At 48.9% G+C, this 22,649-nt stretch overlaps 1 protein-coding gene across 4 annotated transcripts in view; it reads right to left on the bottom strand.

The window, feature by feature from the left end:
* PAX5 (paired box 5) overlaps nucleotides 1-22,649 on the bottom strand; it is a 146,354-nt gene that overhangs the window by 34,729 nt on the left and 88,976 nt on the right. For all 4 annotated transcript variants that reach the window (XM_080573587.1, XM_080573589.1, XM_080573590.1 and 1 more), the window contains one exon: nucleotides 6,637-6,738. In XM_080573587.1, the coding sequence (XP_080429713.1) occupies nucleotides 6,637-6,738 (102 nt within the window). The remainder of the gene's footprint in view (nucleotides 1-6,636; nucleotides 6,739-22,649) is intronic.

The raw sequence follows: 22,649 nt of genomic DNA on the forward strand, positions 1-22,649 counted from the left end.
CCAAAGACAGGCAGATGGAAAAATCAGGAAAAAGATAGAAAACAGAGGACAATGGGGCTGCTGTCTGAGCACTTCTAACACCAGAGCCAGAATAAATACTTACATGAACAAGCATGGTTGCTTGAGCGTAATCTTTTTGCATTTCAGCCGCAGACACACCAGGCTGGTGGCGAGGGCAAGCAGAGGAGCTGGAGCTAGGCACTAGCGTGGTTTGCCCTAGCCCGGCCCTGACTGTCCCAGCCCCTATAGAGGACTTGGAGCCTTCCCCCCCAGCCAAGGTAGGAGCCTGAAATGGGGCACAGCAGGGGCCGTGGGAGGGACCGGCAGTGCAGCATCCCACAGCTGCGTGCCGGGAAGGGACATCTCTGAGTGTCAGCCACCAGCCACCCAGGACACCGGGGAAGAGACAGGGCTGGGGGCGTGCAGAGAACAGCCACAGGGCACCAGAGCAGGAGGAGACACACACGTCCGCTCCGCCACCGACAAAACCCGGGCTGCTGCCGAGCTCCCATGCGCCCCACAGGCCGCGTGTCTGCAGGATCCGGCACGTGTGCCGTCACACCGACGGACAGAAAGCTCCCCTGCTCCGCGAGGCGGGGTGGGAGACGTGTTGGCAGAGACACCTGGCCTTCACTCCATGGCTGCTGGGGTCTGACGGACCTGCGCTGCACTCACCAGCTGCCGCCAGCTCCACGTTGGGTCCACCCCCCTCCTTCCTTTCGGCCCCGATTTCCCAAAGGACTGGGCACAAAGCACAGGCAGGCAGGAGAGGCTGAGGTGGGGCCAGCAGCAGGCACCTCTTGGCTGCAGCAGGTCACCATGGTCGCTGGTGGGAGAAGACGGGTGGAGAGCAATTTCTCCGGGTCCTTGTGTGAACATTCGGCGCTGTCCCGTGACAAGGAGGCTGCCGGTACGGCTCCCTCCGGATTCTGAGGGTGAATTACAGCTTTGTTTTTTTAGCAGCGGTTCAGGTCTAGAGCAGAGCTATCACATTGGTGTGGACTGCTAGCATAACTGGTTTCCAGAGAGGGACCTGCTGTTAACAGCTTACTGACTCACTCTCTACTCATAATACTAGACAGAAGATTCGATATTAGAATTCCTGATTCTGAGGTGTATTTCAGCAGTGCTGTAATCGAAACATTGAGTCACAGGTTTCAGTAGGTCTCTTGATGCTGCTCACAGCAAGATCAGCAGTGAGGCCAGACCAGGATGCTCAGGGCTTTATCCAGTCTGCCCTTGAAAACCATCACAGATGGGACTGCACAGCCCCTCCAAGTAACCTCTCCAACTACTTGGACCTCCCTGTGGGACAAAGGTTTAAAGCTTTCCCTCGTATCCTGTCTGCATCTCGCCTGTTCCTACTTAAACACATTGCCTTTTCTGTGCTGGAGGGGGGGGGGGGGGTGTCAAAATGCAGCATTCTTGCAGTGATACTGAGTGAGAGGGATAATCTCTTCCCTCCATCTCCTGGCCAGAATGTTTTTGGCCATGCACATTTTACTTGCTGCCCGTGCACAACGCAGGCAGATGCTTAGCTCCCTGTCTGCCCCTGGATCCTTTCCAGCATCCAGCCAACCCCCAGCCTGTTGCAATGTGCTCACTTTCCTGGTGCAGGATTCTGTGCTTGCCCTTGCTGTCTCCTCCTCAAGCCTGCCTAGATGACTCCACAGGACAGCCCTACCCTTTGATCTGCACTCCTCGGTTTGATGTCGTCTGCAAATGTTACGCATGTGTGCTCCACCACCTCCTCTACTTCACGGATAAAGGTGTTAAAGAGGACAGACCCCTGGACATGCGCTACAGTGTCGCGTACAGTTAGAACTTGGCATTAACCACCAGCCTCCAAGCTTGACCATCCCACCAGTTATTTTCCCATTTTGCTGTCCATCAGCACTGTCCACACAATAACGTTTAACTTGGATAAAAGCATACGAAGGGACACGAGAACACCGTGGAAGACAAGTGTTTTGCAGGCCATGGATCGAAGTGACTGGGCAGTACCTGAAGCCCAGCTGTCTGAAGCACCCCAGCCACTGCCCCAGGGACAGGCTGTGCTCCTGTAAGTCCCATCCTGTTTGTCTGTTGAGTGCCTGTGCTGTCGGAGGACTGCAGTGTGCCATCACTGCAGCACCTCTTGGAAAGCTCCTCACCTGTCACCTTTTCAGGGACAGCAGCCACCAAAAGGCAGAAGGCAGAACAAGCATGCAGGGCCAGCAACCTGCAGAGGAACACCCTTTACAGGAGCCACAAGAGATGCCAGCTCTCAGTTTGTAAAGCTCTGGTGTGAAATCAAAGCAACACCTCTGGTTCTTTGGTTTCTTTAGAGAAAAATCTTTGATTAATTTATTCTCTTGGCCACATTAAGCATTCATGAATCACATAAAAAACAGAATTCTGTGGTGAAAAGTAAGTCCCTGTTTTTGCAGAGAAGGAAGGAGGGAAATCTAAGAGTGTGGATCAGATGTTTTGTGTCAGGCATGGACATGCAGAGGGGGCATGCTCCCGTAGGACAGTCTTGGCTGCTGGAGAGCCAGGAACCATTGGTGGGAGGAAGAAGCCTTTCCCGTTCAGATGAACAGCAGGGAAGCTGGAGAAGCGATACAAAGAGAGCAGGAAGCTGAAACTACATGGCTGCTGTTTCCAGCTTGAAAATGCCAAGGGGCTCAAAGGTTTCCTTCGCCCTTCACACGTACTGTAAACCCCCAGCAAATATGAGACAAATACCATCAGCGTAGTGGGGAACAGCTAATTCACAGCAGCACAAGCAATGTCAGCAGCACGCAACAAAACACCCTACATGTCTTGTTGTATATATATTTCTCCCACATCTCTAAGTACTTAACTCACACAATCACTTAATAATGAGCAAAAATTAACGGCTAACAATTAAAAATCTTATCAAGGAAGCACATTTCTAGCAGAGGCTCTGAAAACAAGGAGGTGGCATGTCATTAAATGAATCCCTGTGAAAAAGGTAAAACAAACATATACATGCTTGGTCATGGCAATTCGGCTATTTCAGAACAATTGCAGATGTGCCTCTGGAACCAGACCTGATCTGTCAGCTACTTCTGGGTCAGCCCCTCAGAGACTGTGGTGCTTTCCCTAGCAAGGCTCTGAAACTCGCCCTGCAAATGACAAGAGGCAAAGAAGGATTGAGAAGGTATTTTGGATGCTAGTTAGCAAATTCTCACTTAAATGAGAAGGCGAACCTAAAGAAATTGGAGCTGACCTTCACACTAGCTGGAGCAGAAGGTTGTTATTAAAGGAACCAGTGAGAGGAACAGTGCAGTTATTCAATGTAATGGGTCACTCAGGCCTATGTGTAGTTAAAAATAAAATCTATTACCTGGGAAAATCAGCTCAGACGACTCTATATCACTGACCCCTCACTGCATTTCCTCATACTGAGCTCCACCAAGCCCATCATTCTCACAGATTTGCCATCCCACTCTGGCAGGTGCTCCTGAACAGCTGGTAACTGCTGATGTATTTATTCCCCAGCTCCCACAACCAAAAAATAATAACAATAATAAAGAAAAGGAAGAGCATGTATACCCCTTAAATGGGGAAGTGACCAGGGCTCACGGTTGGAAATTCATAGAGTCATAGAATATCCCGAGTTGGAAGGGACCCACAAGGATTATTAAGTCCAACTCCTGGCTCCCCAAAGGACCACCCAAAAAGTCAGATTATGTGTATGACAGCCTTGTCCAAATGCTTCTTGAGCTCCGGCAAGTTCAGTGCCGTGACCACTTCCATGGGGAGCCTGTTCCAGTGCCCGACCACCCTCTCGGTGAAGAACATTTTCCTGATATCCAGCCTGACCCTCCCCTGTCCCAGCTCCATGCCGTCCCCTCGGGTCCTGTCGCTGTCCCCAGAGAGCAGAGCTCAGCGCCTGCCCCTCCGCTCCCCTCGTGAGGGAGCTGCAGGCCGCCATGAGGCCTCCCCTCGGCCTGCTCTGCTCGGGGCTGAACAAACCAAGTGACTTCAGCTGCTTCTCCTACGTCTTCCCCTATAGACCCTTCTCCATCTTTATTGCCTTCCTTTGGACACTGTCTAACAGTTTTACATCTTCCTTCCTTATACTCTGGTGCCCAGAACTGCATATAGTACTCGAAGTGAGGCTGCACCAGCTCAGAGCAAAGCAGGAAAATCCCCTCCCTTGGCCGGCTAGCAGTGCCGTGCTTGATGCACCCCAGGATACGGTTGGCCCTCCTGGCCGCCAAGGCACGCCGCTGGCTCATGTTCAGCTTGCTGTCGACCAAAAGCCCCAGATCCCTTTCTGTGGGGCTGCTCTCCAGCCTCTCGTCCCCCACTCTGTACGTGTAGCCAGGGTTACCCCTTCCCAGGTGCAGAATCCGGCACTTGCTCTTGTTAAACTTCATATTATTAGGGATCGCCCAGCTCTCTGATTTGTCCAGATCTCTCTGCAAGGCCTCATCAACCTCGACAGAGTCAAAAGCTCTAGCCAATTTGGAGTCGTCTGTGAACTTGCTCAAAAATCCCTCAAGTCCTTCATCCAAATCGTTTACGAAAACACTGAAGAGGACTGGTCCTAAAATGGAGCCCTGGGGAACCCCACTAGTGACAGATCACCAGCCTGATGTAGCCCCATTTACAAGAGCCCTCTGGGTCTCACCCGTCAGCCCATTGTTCACCCATCTTACTATGCTTTTATCTAACTGTATTCTGGTCACTTTGTCCAGATGGATACTGTGAGAGACAGTATTGAAAGCTTTACTGAAATCCAGAAAGATTGCATCAACTGTCTTCCTTTGGGCAACGAGATGGGTGATCTTGTCATAAAAGGAAATTAAGTTTGTAGTGGAAGGCAGTCTGGAGGAAGATGACAGATTTCTACAAGGTTTCTAAAAGCTTCTAAATTGCCATCTCTAAACTTTGTGTTCAACAAGAGGTTCAGGCACAGAATTCATACCTCCGTCTTCACGACCAACCTGGCACACACATGATTAACTGATCCTCATACTCCAAATGCTCTGAAGTGTAACTACAGTTTTCAGTCATGCTAAAAAGTTAATGTAAAATTGAATCCTCAGATGATTTAAGGAGCTGGCAATGCCACTGAAGTAAGAGCAGCCAAGCTGAGGACAGAAAAAGCTTTCTAATAGCTGTGTGTCTTTGAGAAATAGCATAAAAAAAGAAGTCTAACCTAACATTTTCCAAACAAGACTTTCTTTCAGATGTTCACTTTTTATCTTTTTATTTTTATAAAAACTGCAGTCTTTCATCCTCTGTAGTCTTTCCAAGACTACATTTCATGGGTAAAAATTGTTTCAGCTTAATCTCTGATCTAGCATCCATGGCCAGTTTCTAACTCTAACACAAAAATAACGTGGCTGATTAGATTATTTTTCTTAATTTCTCAGTGATCTGCTGGAAAACATTTTACAGAATATAATCAATTCTGGACAAAAAGACTAATCCCAAAAGCCTGGTCATCATATAACTATCATCAACTCCTACTTTCTTATTAACAGTATTGTTTTCTAAATCACCACCTCCTGGAGCCATGTGATTACATATGAAATTCCACTTTGGGGGATTTTCTTCAATAATTGTCTGACCTTGCTGACTCCAAAGTGTCTAACTCAGATGACCTTAAAGGCTTAGAAAGCAGTAGGGGGAAGAAAGATAATCCCCAATTTATCATTAATTTTCAAGCTATACAATACTTAGGGACCGGATTCATTACTTTTAACATATATATTTGAGCCTCAGGATAGTTCTTACCCTTGTAGACAACAGTGTCTGTCATGTCCAGACCAAAGGCTTGGGGACAAATCCCTTTGTTTCTTTCAAGCCGAAATAAGCGTGCTGATTTCCAGCAGTATCTGATCTCCAGTGCTTTGGCAGGAGTTAGCCCAACTCAGCCTTCCCACCACCACACACCCACCAGCTGCCCACTGCCAGCACCCCAATATCACCGTCCTATTGAGCATTGCATGCAGATCCACGGCGAACAGTAAGAGAGGATTATGCAGGTTACGTTACACTCACGCAGACCTTACTCTGCCGAACCCAAGAGCCTGCACACGCTCAGCTCCCACTGGTTGCACAAGCTAGCCATTAGCTGGTACCTGCCACCTGGCATTTCTCACCACGAGGCTCAAAAATGGGAAGGTAATCACAGAAAGAGATGTATAAATAGCAACTGTCCCGAGGAAAACTATGTCCCCCAGAAGTCGTCTGGATTGCCACGGTTTGGCACAGAGAAATGTTAAGGTCAGGACGTGTGTAGCTCCCAGAGACTAGCAACCTCTTACATGAGACATGGCAGAGGGATAAAAAGGTGCCTGTGTTGAATGGGAAAAGCCTGGAATGGTCCAAAATTAAGCTATCCCCAAGCTTCGCGTGTGGAAGGCTGGAGGCACTTTCAGCATCCCAGTGCAGATGTGCTTTGGCAGTCTAAATGCTGGATTATCTCTAGCACTGGGAAGTCTGTTCCCTCACTTAGGGCTGCGTTACGTCTCTTCCCTCTCCAGTGCTGTGATTTCAGTCTCATGGTTGCCTCAGAGCAGAGCATCCTGAAAGTGCCATGCTTGCTTTCTGAAATGCTGTCTTCCCCGCCTCCCACCCCCCGTCCTCCCCCCCATTTTTTTGAACACTCACCAGGCACCATTCCTGTCAGCGCTGGAGCTGAGTAGCTGCCCTGTCCGGCAGGGGGGACGTGTGGAGGGTATCCTGGGAGGGTTGTGCTTGCCAGCTCACGACCTGAGGAATCAAACCAACAAATCACCACGTGAGCATCACGACCAGTGGACGTCGTTTTACATCTCCCCAAACACTGTGAAAACAGCCATGCATTTGTCATAACTACTCTGCAAGTACCAGAGTGGGATTTTTAGCCTGGCAGAGGGAGAAGACACAATTTCCCTTCCTCTGTAAGCTGCCGTAACGCTCTGACAAAAAGAGAGATGGAATGGGGAAGAGACGAACACTGCAGGGAGCAAAAGTCACCAGTTTCAACTCCAGCTGCTCTCCCTTTATTCCCAAGTTTATCCGAAGTTCGGGTTTATAAAGTCAGAAACAGCAAAATGTGAAATAACACTGATTTTAATGACACTTTCCCAGAAAACTCTCTAGGAAATCACACCGCATGGTCTGATGGCTTGCAGAGATCTAAACACAAAGCAGGACATTATTTGTATCTCTTATTAGGGCAGTTTAAGAAAAAAACACACACACACACTGAGGCCTGAAACCAGTTCAAAAAACTTGGCTGTTGCTCCAGAAAAAGGGGAGTCAGATTCACATACACAGCCTGACAGAGCACTCGTTACTTAGACTACAGACTGCCCCTCTGTCCTTCCTACAGAGCTTCTATGGCTCATCCACATCCTGAAGGCATTCAAGGCTCAAAACAGGCACGTCATTTGTTCTCCAGTTTTAGAGGGAAGGAGGATTCCTAATGGAAGGACATCATGAGTTCTGATTATTCAATCTGGGCAGAAAACAGCTCTTTTAGATTAAAACATTCTCCCCTCATAACTGCCCTGTTTCCTGGTCTCCTGCACAACATGAAAGTCTGACTATGTCACCTCTGCAGCCTGGGGAATGTGAAAGTATCCCTGGTCTCCTTAAATTTGGTCAGAGGACGTCAGCTTCACCCCCTCAACTCGCAGGCAGTGCGAGGCTAACAGTGATCTCCCCTGCCTGCCACCCCACCAACATGGGTCGCAGAAGGGCTGCCGCTGCTGTTCCCTTCCTCTCCCCTTTCTATCACCACGAAACAGCAGAAGCCTCATTTCCCAAAGGTATCCAGTTCTCTGGCAGCATACGTCCAACAGGTGAGCTTCCCTTCTCGTCTTACACACTGACCACTCACCAGTGCTCATCTTCTGATAGCTATTAAAAAAAAAAAAAAGGAAAAAAAAAAGCCTACATTGCCGTATAATTTATTCAAATATATAGAAATATTACAACATATTTCAATACCCAAACCTCCGTCATATTCTTCGTGGTTAGGATCATTGTCAACAGCACTGGGCAACATAGCCACCATTGGAGACACCAAGAAAAGTTGATTCTCAGCTCTTCCATAAATAAAGGCAACGACACTCACAGACTAATATATTCTACAGGTAGCAGCCTGGTCTGTTTTCCATTGCATCCCATTTCCAAGTTGAAAGTTCTGCCATTTGCCTACAAATGTCACTTCGGCAGAGCCTGGGAGGTAGCCAAGGGGAGCTGGCACGGACCAAGGGAACAGCTGCAAGTGCTGCAACCCTGTCTTGTCCTCTTGATTCATCTGATATGCTTACCCAAAAAAAGAGAATAGAGCATCATTGTCCTCAGTGAGATTTTCCCCCAATACAGGCAAGCTTCAATTGTGTTCTAATAATTAGTTTCAGAGAAACATCAACAACCCTAGCACAAAAAGAGGGTAAGGAGCAGCGTCCATACCAGGATGTCCATACTGTACAAGAGCAAAGCACATCTGCATTTTAGTAGTGGGCCACAGAGACTTCAGGACACTCATATTCCTGAGCTCCTTTGGCCTGGTCTCTTTTAAAGGCTATTAGATGGCTAAATTTGGAGGCAGGGCAAGGATGGCTTGGAGGCAGAGCTTCCTCCCTCCTGTCTTTACATCCTGCAGGACAGAGCAGCTCAGCTGCCACCCCCAGCCTTAGGAGAAGCTCAGCTAGAGCAGAGCCTATCGGGATTTTCCAACGACAATTTCTGCCAGCACCGTGAGGTCACTGTCTAAAGCTTCAGGTGCCCAAATACCTTGCCGAGTTTGCCTGAAGTGGCCTCCCCACGGAGAGGCCAGCAGCCCCGGTAGTACCCGTACCTGCAGGGGTATCTGCTGGCCTTCAGTCAGCACGCCGGGCACGACGATGGGTCTCCCACCCCTGCACAGTCACAGCTGGCCCACAGCTCAAAAATTTATCACCGAGGAAACGGTTACCTGTAATTTTCATGTGACCGTGTGTTGCAAATTTTATGCCAGATTTATATGTAAAAAAAAAAACGGCAGAACTACGGAATGGCAGCCTGTTTTCCAGCGAGCAACCACTCCCACTCCGCTGGCTGGTGACACCAGCACTTATTTTTCCCTAAAATTGAGACTGAGAATGAAAGAAAAGAGCAAAACGATAGACTCCATATGCTTGGGCTCCATCTCTGCCATCTCAGGAAATCCATTAACCAAGGGATGTAAAACATATTGTAGAAGCCTGCAGAGTTTATAACACCGGTGCTTAAAGCATCAGCAGACAGTTCCTGCAGCTCACCGCCCTCGCTGGGGATGGGGAGATAACCTCATGTCATGGCACGTGGGGCTGACGGTGTGTCACTGTCAGTGACAGAGGGCGCACACACAGCTCACTCCTTCCTACTGCAAACAGGATGGGCCCCTAAACCGGATAACCGATTAGCTGACAAATACCTGTTTACGTTTTGCAGATAACTAACTGTTTCTGACCTTCCTGGCAAAGGAGATAGTCCTGAGGGCCATGAAATGACTCTATCCATGTTACCTTTGAGGATAAATATTCAAGAGAGAGTGCCGCATCCAGGGGCCCTGGCTCACTGCCCCTCATGCCACTTCAGTCTGCAGGAGACCCTGACATATCCTTCAGGTGTCCTCACTGGGCTTACTCAAGTCACCAGGGAGTATCTTCAAGGTGTGCATCATCAGCACGCCTCTGACCTGTCAGACGTGATGGGCTTGTTCATCCAGCCCCCCATGAAGGCAGGACACAGACATGTTCTTTGAGTGGGAAGTGGTGAGGCTGGCAACACCCTTACTAGGGTGGGAGTTACGTCCTTTCCCCTCAACATGGCCAGGTCCCAAGGAAGTTCTGTCTCATCCACGTACGATCTTTACCTTTTCACAGGCACTTTGCACCACCCCAGGGCAGTAACACATTATTCCTTGACTTCCAACTGCACTTTGGATACCCCAGGTCCAGGCTGCAAAGCCTAGAAGGACTTTTTGAATCTTCATCTTGAGCTAACATATTCTGGAAGCTCAGGGGAGCATACAGCATCCAGGCATGATGCTGAGGAGATGGGATGCTTTTGCACGAGTATGGCATGCCACTGATGTCACGCAGTATACCACTTTCACACAATACCCTTTGTCTGCAAGCCCAACAGCAAAGTGTCACCATCCACGAGGACTGCAATTAAACCAGAGACTGGCTTGAAGTAGGTTTATGGGCACAGGATTAAAATAACAGCAACCCTAGAAGTGATGTGTGGACAAAAAACATGAATACAGGACTATCTGCACTCAACAACCCTTGCCACAGCACCATACAGTCAAATAAGCCCTCTTGGAAACGCAAAACTGCAGAGTAGAGGAAACCTGAGATCTGGACGACCAGGGAAGCCTTCATCGTGGAGATGGGGGTGAGGAGCCCATTTTCAGTTTTCAGTACTGCTACAGACAAGCCACTTTCTATCTCCAAGTCTTGTCTTTTCCATCTCTCCAACGGAGGGAGTTCACCACTTCTTGAATGAGTCTGAAGGATGAGCACTGCAGCATTCTGAGTAATGTGACATTTAAAATGCTTTTCCCCACCAAAGTGCTTTACAACAAGGAGCACACCAGCCTGAGCTCCAGCAGGCAGGCTGCAGCACGTGCTTACCAGCGTCGCCTTGTGACTTGCCACCCAGAGATGAACATGCACCCATCTGGAGAGGGGCTGAGGGCCACAAAGCTGCGCAGCGGTGGCATGCCACGAGGCGGAGTGCATGCACCCTGGCTGGCATCGGGGCAGTGTCGCAAGCATCTCTTTTGCAGATAAGTATGTAAGTACATGACCATCTTGAGCTTGCTACAGGGATGAAAAGCTGCTCATCATTTTGAGTTTGAGGCATATTCCTGATGGAATTCATTCTGCATTACTCCAGAAACTAGAATATAATGATGCTAAATAATAACAATATCAACTGGCACTATGGGACCAGAGGCCGCAGCTACGTGTCAAAGTGCTTGGCTCTGTACACAGACGATATGCAATGAATGTCCATCCTTCCATTCACCGGCAGCTGACAGCTTGCTTGCACTGAGAGCAAATTATCATTTCTCAGAAAAAGTGCAAATAAGTAATTTTCTTCCATAAAAGAAATTATTTTGCAACCAGCAGCAGGAGAGCTCAGCAACACTCCCTCCAAGCACGCATGGTAAGCAGCACTCAGACATTGGCAAATGCCCTGCTCCTACACACGATACTAGAGTCTGGCAACTTGCAGCAGGAAAGGCCTCTTGTCTCCAAACCACAGTGAGAAAAAAATGAGGGAATGGTTCAGAAGCATTCTTCATTTGACTTACCTTTTTTTTTTTTAGAAAAAAAAAAAAAGCAGTGAAGAGCATTTCCAAGTGTGTCTTTGTATAATAAAGTGTGTAAACGTGAGTCCAATTAACTTCACACTTAACTACTAATGAAATTATCTCATTTTGCTATCAGCTCAACTCTCATCCATGGCAGTAATTAACCACTGGGGGTTGTCACTCCCAGACACATGACACGAGGACTTCCTCAAGCTCAGGTGCTTCAAACCCTTGCAGAATTCATTACCCTGACAGTGTGAAAACCCTTCACTTTCAATACCACAGGGCACCAACATGGTTTTTTTTTTTCCCTTTATCTAACTGATTGCCAGTAACAGTATGAAAGAAATGAATCCACTGGAGAGGTAATTAATTACTGCAAAGGATACATTAGAAAATGCAGGGGGTTCAGGTGGTGGGGAGGGTAGTTCAGAAGCTCTTTTGCCAATGCCTCAGAATAGCTCCTCTGCAATGGAGGGGCATTTTTCTCTTTGAGGTGCCTGTGGGCTGTACTGAAGCAACGCTAGCCATGCACAGTAGCTTCCACTCGCTGTTTCATGCCTACAGCAGACCTCAGGAACTTGGGCAAGGACTAGGCAGTGCATTGTGCTAACAGGATAATCCCACCTCCCCAGAGACAAAGGTTCAAACGTGGAATAGCTCACTGGTACTATAAAAAACAGCCGCACAGTTTGTGGACGCCCCCTGTATGTTTGCTCTTGCCACAGGCACGTTCACAAAGTCGTTGGCTGGTCTGAAATAGCCACCCAAGGCAGTGTGCGCCCCATGTCATGCCCCATGCTGGGGGTGCTCCACCACGGAACCAAGAAGTTCCCCAGGGCCCCATGCAGACAGGTCACAAGGCAGAGACTGAAGCAGTCAAACTTACTACAAAAGCGACTTTTCTCTGAAAAATCTGGTTCCTCCTATGAAAAGCTCTTCCTTGGCCAAGTGACGACTTTGGTAATACTGCCCCTGTTGTTCAAATCATTATCAGGAGGAAAACATTTTGATCAACCTCACAACCCTCTCAGCAGGAGAAGGTCCTCTAGGCATCACGGAATGATAGGAGCAGAATGGTTTCTGTTGGAAGGGACCCTTAAAGACCACCAAGCCCCACCACCAGCTCCTGCTCCCCCCGCCGGGGGCACGTGTCACACTGACAGTCCGCCTGGGGTAGAGAAGCACCCCAACTGGAAATGAGCTTCTCCTGAGAAAAATACCCAGCTTTACCACATGCAATAAAAAACAGCACTCGGCACGACAACGTCACAAAACCTCCGCTGTTACCATCTCCCAGTCTGGCCACAGCCGTAACACAGGAGGCAGGAATTAATCCTCTTCTCTCCTTTCCCGGAGGTACGGTGGAATTATAAAACTCAGCTGTCCCGAGTGAATTTTAAGGATTTGTTTGGCGTGCCTGTCACCTTTACACCTGACTCCCAAAATCTGGAGGGGACTGGAGCTCGGGGTGTCAGGCAGCACCAGCCCTTGGGCCTTGCTCCCCGTGCCCTGCCCCATCCCCTGCCTTGCGACCGACCCCTCTGCCCTGCCGGGCTGGTGAGGACCGGGCTCGCTCAGTCCAGAGCCCCCAGGAGCACGTCCCAGCCTTTGCTCCAGCCACGCTGTCCAGCCTACATGCGATCAAGGCTTTGCTTCCTGATGATGTCTGCGGTCTGGATGTGGTCACATCTTCCCTGGTTACGCCAGGGGAGGACAGGCCACCGGCACAAGACCCAGACAAACTGAAGTGCAGCTGTGAATGAATAACTTCCCCCCTGTGCTCATCTAGCTCTATTTGTGGACATCAAACCAATTGCAGCATGCTTACTGCTATGAGTTACCTCTCCCACACCTAATTAGAGGCAGATAAAACAGTGGTAACAGACAGATCACCTGTAATGATTTTGCTGACTCGATTATTCTTCTGACAATTAGCTCTGGCTGCCAAAACCTCACAGGAATGTCAAAGTCTACTTCCTACAAAGCAGGTAATGTCACAGGTGTGACCATGAAATCAATAATGAGGCATAGCTCTTGCAGAGGGCATCCAGGTCAGATGGAACAGCCCTTAAATTAAACATTGATAAGCAGAACACAATTATCCATCATGTTTAAGTGCCTGCGTGAAATTAGCAGCCAGGGAATGGGAGCAGTGGGGGAAAGATTAGTGGAGGAGGTATTGAAATGCACAGTGTCCACCGTGACTGTGGATGCAAGGGCTTGTGACAGCATCACTGTAATCTGCTATCAAGGCCATAAAATTCAAATTAAGCGCACTGCACTGAAATGGGGGTTGCAGTTGTGGGTTTATTTTTCTTCTCACCTGCAAAGCAGCCACAGATGTCTAAAGGAGTCCAGAGCTGCCCTTCATATCAGGTGTATCTCTTGCGCTTCCCATTGACACTACTACACTTTTTAAAAAGAGGCAGGGCAGGTAAAAGAAAAAGGAAAGAAGATCAACACTTTCTTGTACAGACAAAATACAGTGGAGAAGTACGGAAGAAACCTCCAATCTTTTTGTTTCCCTGCAATTTCTAAGCAACAATTTTGGAGCTGCAAAATGTCTCTTCTGACCAATTTCTCTTGCCTGCTTTTGCGTAAAACTCCTGTCCTTTTTTTCTTCTAGCCTAGCCGCTGAGCTGTTCTGCCCCAGGAACAACCTGACAGCCCAGCTTATTAAGTACTTTTTAGAGCTGTTAGCATAAGAAGGCTTTGTCTGCAGACCTGAGGCAAGGATGACCACTAAGCTGCACTCTGTCACCCATCTCGAACTACAGAGTCTACCTGGCTCTCTTTCCCCTCACTTAACACACACATGCAGGATTAGAAGTCTGTAGTTTGACCCCCCCATGTTTAAGATGTGCGTGGGCACACAGACACACACACACACAGAGTATTGGAGGGGACACCTGTGTGGAGACGAGAAAAAGATACCCTGAGGCAGACAATGTCTCTGCAAGACTCCACAGCCACGGCACCTAAAATCACACGTGGCCAGCGGTTAGCCACGTACAACAACTTACTGTCATTTAACCCGTCACTAACTCCCTGAAAATGAAGACTCTGCAGAGCGCGGACACTCTTTAGTCCGCAATTCCTGTTTGCTTGATGCCCGTCCATACCTCTCTGCGGCCGAAGAGCACCGTCGCCCCAAAGCAGCTGGACACTGCACAGAGCTGGGTGCTGGCGCAGGGGTCTCGCCTTGCCCGCCAGCGCCACTTGCTTCTCGTCACTGCCCCTCGCTGGAGGGAACAACATGCTTTAAACAGCGCTTCTACCATCCAGAACTATGGGCTTGTGCCACTTCTGTGGCTTTAGTGTAAGCAACGCTTGGCTCTTTAGGATGCATTTGAGGAAGAAAAAGGATGGGGAAAATGAGAATTATGGACGCGCGCACGTGTTGGCATGCCCGATGCACAGCCAGGGCATGCTGGGGCTGCAGGCAGGTGCTGGCCATTCTCCGGTGCACGGCGAGGAGGAAGTGGAAGAGCACAGCCATCATTTTGGTTTGCCTTTATATCGGAGCCAGCCAATACCTTTTTTAATTAACCCTTCTCATAAACAGTCAGAAACCCCCAGAATATAGCCTGGATCACAGAAGCCTGAACTTCATGTGAGCAGAAAGTCCAGTGCTCAGGGTATTTTAGCTCCAAAAGTTTCTACGAGTATATGTATAAAATGAAATGCCATTTTCAGGATTGGAGTGACTTTGCTATGTAAAATATAAGTTACTGAGACAGAAAAATTGGTTCAGATAAAAGCAAGAGGTGCTGACTGCTCTGGACTGCTTTTATCTTACTACTTTCAGTTATTAAACTTTTCTCAGATCCTAAGTTTTTACTTGAAAATAGACCTGAAAAAGTCAGAGTTGTGAATATTTTCACAGGACAGGAAAATCCGTTCCTCCCAGTCCTATCACTTGTGAGTAATGCTCAGCACACCTGGCTACTGCAAGGGCAAAGGGGACCACAGAGCAGTGCCACAGCCAAGCAAGGTTGGACCCTGCGTGCACTCGGCCAAAGATGGGGTGACCTCCCTGAAGACCTGAAAATAACCCAGGACAGTAACCACCGCACGAAGACCTGCGCCTAGGCACAGCGGAGCCTCTGCTTTGCTCCGAGGACACACACGGGATACTAATTTCATAAGGCTGGTGGCACCAGCGCAGAGTTTGCTGATTCCTTCTCAAGCAAACTCCTTAGCATGTTGAAAAAAACAAAATCTCAAAGCAAAGAACATAATGCCAGGCACTCAGTATATCTGACACTGAAATTGACAGAAACAGTCGAACAATTTCAGGGGCTGAACCACACCTTCTTTTTAAGGAGATGAATGGTAAATGTGAGAACTGGCGTCATGACAGCAAAAAAAAGGGACAGAGACTTCCCTGGAAAGATTCTGGAACAGGCACAGATCCCTTTTTGCATTTCCATGTTTTGTAATGCAATATAATAAAAAAAACATTGCAAACAATTAACATGTAGGAATTCATGAAGCAGTGTGAGGCAAGCCACCTTAGCTTTCACAGCTTTGTAAAGAAAGCTGACAAGGGAAATACAATCTGGAAGCATGCACGCATGCATAAATCTATACATGGGACAGACACATAAACATGCTTCCATTCCAGCTCTGGTCATATCACTGCTGCCAATTATATAGACCTACAGTTTTCACTATTTCAAAAGGGATTCGCTGTATATCAAGTGCTCTGCTCGGCCATCTGTGTTAGTTCGGAAATGACATCAAGTGTTACCTTCAAAGGCAAAAAAAACCATGTGTCTACTTATCTAAGAGACCAGTTAGTCTCCTCCTGTCAAATCGACATGTTAAAAGGGGAGTGAAATCTCACCAAAACAAAACAAAACAAAAAAAAAGGGGGGGGGGAGGGGCTTTCCACCATTGCAGATCTTAAAGCCTAGGATTTTTTTTTTTTGAAGTGTAGCTCATTGTGCAGTGTGTTTTACAAGCAGCACTGAAATGAAACTTTACCTTAAAAGAGAAATATTAAAAACAACTTCACACAGTTCAGAAATTCAGTAAATGCAACAGAAATCAAGCCCAAAAGAAACGAACAAAAATCCTAAAACAAAACGCCTCCTCCTGCTAAAGCACAGGAAGTGTCAGCATGGCTATTTTTCTACTGTTGTGTAAGTTCTTCAGCATTTCATATACCCTTCCATCCCAGGTCTGAACGACCCTTACACACCTCACAGCCACAGCCAAATTAAAGATGGTTTTTCTTTCATCCCATTATTTCTAAAATGTACTCCAGCCAGCATGCTACATGCAATGAATGAAAGAACTAGGAGAATTAAACCACGCAATGAAACAGCTTTCTGACGAATAAAGCTATGGAAATTTTAGGCTCCATTTACTTCTCAATCTAATTTTGCCCTCCAATGCACATTATGTCTGAAATGGGATCTCATGTGGTTTGATCAGTGATCTTAATGCATGCAGAAGCTACATATTCCCTTTATTGTTGTTTCCTTTCTGCAGCACAGCAATACTTTTAATAAGAGCAGCACAGCAGGCTCTGTGAGACTGCCCCTACAGTAATCACTTTACTGCTGGAAAGCTGGAAGACAACCATGAGGGTCGGCAGCTTATAAATTTTGTGGGCTAAGGGATCCCCATTCTTGCCAACAAATGCAGAGCTAGCTGTTGAAAACTTTGTCCTTATCTCAACCCTTGAGCCCTTCATCGTACTTTCTCCCTCTCTCCCTTTGAGGAGGAGAGTGAGAGACCAGTTGCGGTGCAGCTCGGCTGCCCGCCACAATGGCCTCCAGCTTGGCATTTTTTGAGGAATGAAAACCAAGCACATTCTCAACAGCACACTGTAGCTTCACACCTGTTCAGCAAATACTTAGAAGTTAACAGGAAGAACACACATCTCAAAGAGAGCCCTGAAGACGCTGGATTGTCCTGCACACCCTGTTTTCTGCGCTTCATTCTTCAGGTCCAAAGCCTTTCGTCATATGAGGAGCAGCACTGAAGACAGAGGAGCTGCTCCCAAATGAGTCCGTAATTCCTTAGGATTTCATTTTCCAAACCTTACAGATCTTTAATATGGTCAAAGGACACCTGCTGTCAATAGGCAGTACACGTGTGTACCTGCCTGCATGCAACCACCCTGCCCATACCAACTGGCACAGCCAGCAGCCACCTCCAGGGCTTTTCCTGCCACTGGCTGAGCTCCCAAGGAGGAGCCAAGTTATGGGTTAGGGCAAGGTCCTGGGTGCTTTCTGAAGAGCATCAGAGGATGGTGGTAACACAGGACCTGGGCTGGGGGGCAACCCGGGGACACCAAGTTGTGACATTAGCTTGCTGACCACCTGGGCAGAAGGGTCCTGCCTGCTAGAGCAGGTGTCACTCAAGCGTTAACAAATGCTGGACAGGAGTAGCAGGCGAGGCAGCCTACCTCCTTCCCCAAGCTGCTGTCTAGGCTTGGAGACATTCAGCCGAAGTCTGAGGACTGTTTGTGGTGACATGTGAAGGGGACTTAGGACCATCCCCGCTGCCAGAACGGTGAGAGGCAATGTTGGAAGCCCTTCGATCCCCTGTTCCCTGCCCTGTGCTGCTGCAGGTCACCCAGGCCAGCAAAGCCCAGGCACAGGAGCCGCCCGGGCACCACCAGGCACCACCTCCATGGCTGGCCAAGGACATGTGGCTTCATGTGTTGGGGCTGTGCCACAGCCTGGCAAGCCAGGACAGGCAGGAAGCCACAAGTGGGAGGAAAGCAAAACTGATGGAAACAAGGAAACCGGGCCAAGACCTCAAGGTGGGCTTCCTCACTGCACAAGGTATCCACTCTGAAGTTCAAAGGCAGCTTGTCCTGACTGAAGGATGAGGTCCAGCTTCTTGCATTGGTGCAGGACTGCACAGCAACCCCAGCATATCAGCCAGCTAAGACTTTCATGCTGGCTCTTGCCCTCCTTATCTGGAGGTGGTGCAAGAAACAGCACCGCTCTTCAGCAGCCAGATGGGCACCAGCAGCCCAGCAAGCCCAGACAGATAGCCAAGGCTTGTGGCACCAGAGTCAGCTCTGCTTGGGGACCAGAGAGCCCTGGGTCTGAACCATGACCTGCCAGGGCCAGGTGGCACTGGCAAGGAAGGGTCTCTGTGCCTCCCAGCTAGGCACAGGAGAGCACTTCGGCAGCAGCCAGGAAGGACCTGACCAGGCAAAAGGGGGAACATGAGTTCCCAGTCACCTTACAAATGACAGCAGTGACAGTGACATACAGAGGGACCTGGGCAGGCCTGAGAGGTGGGCCTATGCGAACATCATGGGGTTCAACAAGGCCAAGTGCAAGGCCCTGCATCTGCGCTGGGGCAATCCCAAGCACAAATACAGGCTGGGCAGAGAATGGATTGAGAGCAGCCCTGAGGAGAAGGACCTGGGGGTGTTGGTGGACCAGAACCTCACCATGAGCCAGCAATGTGTGCTTGCAGCCCAGAAAGCCACCCGTACCCTGGGCTGCACCAAGAGCAGCGTGGCCAGCAGGGCGAGGGAGGGGATTGTTCCCCTCTGCTCTGCTCTCCTGACACCCCACCTGGAGCCCTGCGCTCAGCTCTGGGGCCCCCAGCACAAGGAGGACACAGAAGTATGAGAGTGAGTCCAGAGGAGGGCCACAAAGATGATGAAGGGCTGGAGCACCTCTCCTACGAAGACAGGCTGAGGGAGTTGGGGTTGGTCAGCCTGGAGAAGAGAAGGCTCCAGGAACACCTTACAGCGGCCTGCCAGGGCCTAAAGGAGGCTGCAGGAAAGCTGGGGAGGGACTCTTTGTCAGGGAGTGGAGCGATAGGACAAGGAATGATGGTTTTAAACTAAAAAAGGGTAGATTTACATTAGATATAAGGAAGAAATTATTTCCTATGAGGGTGGTGAGGCACAGGAACAGGTTTCCCACAGAAGCTGTGGCTGCCCCACCCCTGGCAGTGCCCAAGGCCAGGCTGGATGGGGCTTTGGACAACCTGGTCTAGGGGGAGGTGTCCCTGCTCATGGAAGGTGGGGGTGGAATTAGATGGGCTTTGACGTCCCTTCCAACACAAACCATTTTGTGACTCTATGATCCAGCGGGCATTTGGGAGCTATGAGAGTGGGACAGAGGAGTCGGGGAGCAGCCCCAAGGAGCTTTACAAAGCTGCCTTGGCACAGATCCTGCCAGCTCCAAACTGCACCCTCAACACTGTTCACTGACATCGATCCCAACAGCTACGTGCCAGCTCACCACACCGCCAGGGCACCTCAAGGCCAGGGCATTTCCAGTGAGGCACCACGCACTTTACAGCCAGATGTACCTGACAGCAAGGTGCCCCGCTACTGCCAGGGAAGACCTTTCAGCCTTCTCCCATGCAAACGGTCCCCTCAGAACAGGAGGTCATGCTGCATGCACAGGCACCAGCAGACATGACTCCACAGCCCACCGGCAGAGTCGGAAACAGGAAGGGGCGAGTATGCTGACAGCCAGTTATCCATCTTGCTAGGTAAACACAGAGGGAAACGAGTACAACAGCTTCCACCCATATCTGTTGCAGAGATGTGAAATCCATGCCAAAATATTCCCTCTCACAAGAATCGATATTTATTGTCTGCATCTACGATTAGTCTGAGATGGAGACACTTCTATTCACTTCTAACATCACCAGCAGCTTTCTGCTCCTCAAAGAAAAAATATTTACACCCTACATTTTAATGCTGTAATTAAGGCTAACCGAAGTCCAGACTGACAACCCAATTATGACATTCTGGATATTTCAATGCTATTTTTAACCCAGAATAAGAAGAAAAGCTGAAATCTGACATTTTATCTGGATTCTGTGTGATGGAAAAAGTGAAGCTTTAGAAAAAACATGGAAAACCAAATATCTCAACATTTCCATCAAAATATTTCAATTACCGAAATTGAAGTATTTTATTTTCTTTTGTTCAAAGAACCTGAAACAGCTTGATGAAATCAATTTAAGACACATCTGCATTTTTCACGTGCCCTTTGAAAGTCGGATGGAGTTCGTACTTCCAACATCATTCTCTTTCCTAGCTGCCTTGTCAGTAGTTAGTATCTCCTACAATATCTTCAGATGTGTAGATCAACTGATGCACCGGGTAGTTCAGGAAAAAATAAATGCATGAGTTACTTTTTGTAAAGCGTCCTCCAATGACTTTAGACAAAAGGACATCAAAGGACATGGAATTACTATTCCCATATATCATGAAACACAGGAAAAGTTTGAATATTCTGCTGAAAGTACTGGTTGATCAAAAATATTCAAGTGTGATTTTCTGTCCAAAAAAGGAGTGGAGGACAACAAAATTAATCCTTTGCGATAATGATTTTTTTTCGCCATGAAATATTCCCCAGTGCTAGGAAATTTGCAGTTTTGCAGGAAAGCTTTTCAAGTAGATATTCCTGGCCAGCTAAGAAGTGTTGTGAGCAACTTGTCTAGTCCTAGAAGGGAAAGGTAAACAGGTTTGAACACAGACCTGAAAATCAGCTTTGGGAATTCACAGAACTGAAAGTTATCTATTAAGTACCCCTCCGGGCTGCCAACCAGCCAGCGATGCCTCAGGACTTTCCTCCGTACTCACCCTTCCTCCTCCAGGAGCCACCGCTCTGCTCCTCTGCGTCCTGCACACCTTTCCTCAGGACATTTCTGTGGGACGCTGCCAGACAGCAAAGACCACTCAGAAGGCAAACGGGTTGCTGATACCGACTGTGCCGATCCCTTCTGCAGCGGCTCTGGCTGCCTCTCACCCATGCTGTGTGGGCAAGTGGTGGGGCAGGAAGGGGGCGTTTCACCTGCAGCACCAAGGCATGTCCTTGGCTTCGCTATGGGACCAAAACGCCCCATCCAGCATTCCCTTCATGTTTTTTTCCAGTGCTACACTTGGTTTCCAACACATGTAGAGCCCTATACAGAAATCTTAAAATGACAGCTTGGCTGTATTTTTGCATACCTTCCCCAACACAACAAGGTGTGACACAGAAAGTGGCTTCCCGATGCCACTGCAATAACAACCAGAGCCGAAGCTGGTGGCTGCCTTCTTCCAGACGCCCACTGGTGCCATTTGTCCCTATGCCACTGGGTGAGGGCTTCATGCCCTGCGCCTGAGCCGAGCAGGAAACGCAGGTGAGGAACCAGCCTTCCCTGCTAACTAACACTCTGTCTTCTCTGCCACAGGCTGGCACTTCCTGGTGCCCTTCGCCAGCATCTGGGGTCTGAAAAGCTTTCCAGATTGGATGCAGGATCAGCCAGTGGAGGCAGCATCGTGTTACTTCTGCCTGGCTTATTTTGTGTGAAAACTACACATGCCCAGTCTTTGCTAGGAGGATTACACCAAGATCATTAAAATTAAGTTGAAAAAATGCATCAGCTCATCTTTCTGAGGGTTTTTTGCGTGTTTAAAGCAGCTGATGGGACTTTGCTTCCCAGCCACGATCACCAGTTCCCTTTTCTGCCACATTCAGTCGGGATGAGACCAGCCTCACCAGCACAGGTGCCAGGACCTGGGGGGCTGCTCTGGTGCCCTGGGCTGGGCCTTTGGGCATTCCCTATTGCCCCAGAGCCTGGGGGCCTCACAGCCCACCTGGGTCTGGGTAACGTGCTCAGGGCCATCGCTGTCACTGTGGGAGCTCCTCAGGTCCGAATTTCCCCCTGCAGCTGAGGAAGATGAGCAAGCAGCTGTGGGAGGAAGGAGCAGGGAGGCAAAAGGGGGAAGGGAGGCTGGTCAGAGGAGGTCCCTAGTTCACGGTGCCAGTCAGTGGGTCAGGATTTATAACTGTATTAAATGGCATGACAGTCAGCCATGATAAATCAGTTCCCCTTCTTCCCAAATCACAGACAATAAAAGCTTTGGCAGTGAAAGTCATTCATCATCATAAAGACTTGAGACGTTCCAGCCATCAATTTCACTCACACCCTTAATACACTTGAGAGGAGTGGTGGACTTTTAGGGAAAAAAGACAGGGAGAGAAGAAAGGGAAAAATAATTAAAAGAAAACACGAAGAAAGATTGAACGGGAATAATTACCAAGGTCAAAGAAAGGAGTCCCTTCAGGACAGCCGTTTTGATGATGAGGGGCAGAGCTGCCATGTCCTCTGCCCGCCACGTGATGCTGAACAAAGCAGCGGGGCCTCCGTGCTACCCTGAGGGGTTGCACAGGGGAAGGAGGGAGCTGGGGAGGATGCTACAAGCTGGGACCTGGCCTGCCAGCCCTCCAAGACATGCTGGCAAGGAGAAACCCCCGGCACCCCCCTCACTGTGGCTGGGCGGGCGGTGCTTGCCCCCTACAGCCTCGCCATGGCACACAGCCATCGACAACAGCGGCCCATCAGG

Source organism: Anser brachyrhynchus, assembly GCF_964034855.1.
Source record: "Anser brachyrhynchus genome assembly, chromosome: Z".
Taxonomy (NCBI): domain Eukaryota; kingdom Metazoa; phylum Chordata; class Aves; order Anseriformes; family Anatidae; genus Anser; species Anser brachyrhynchus.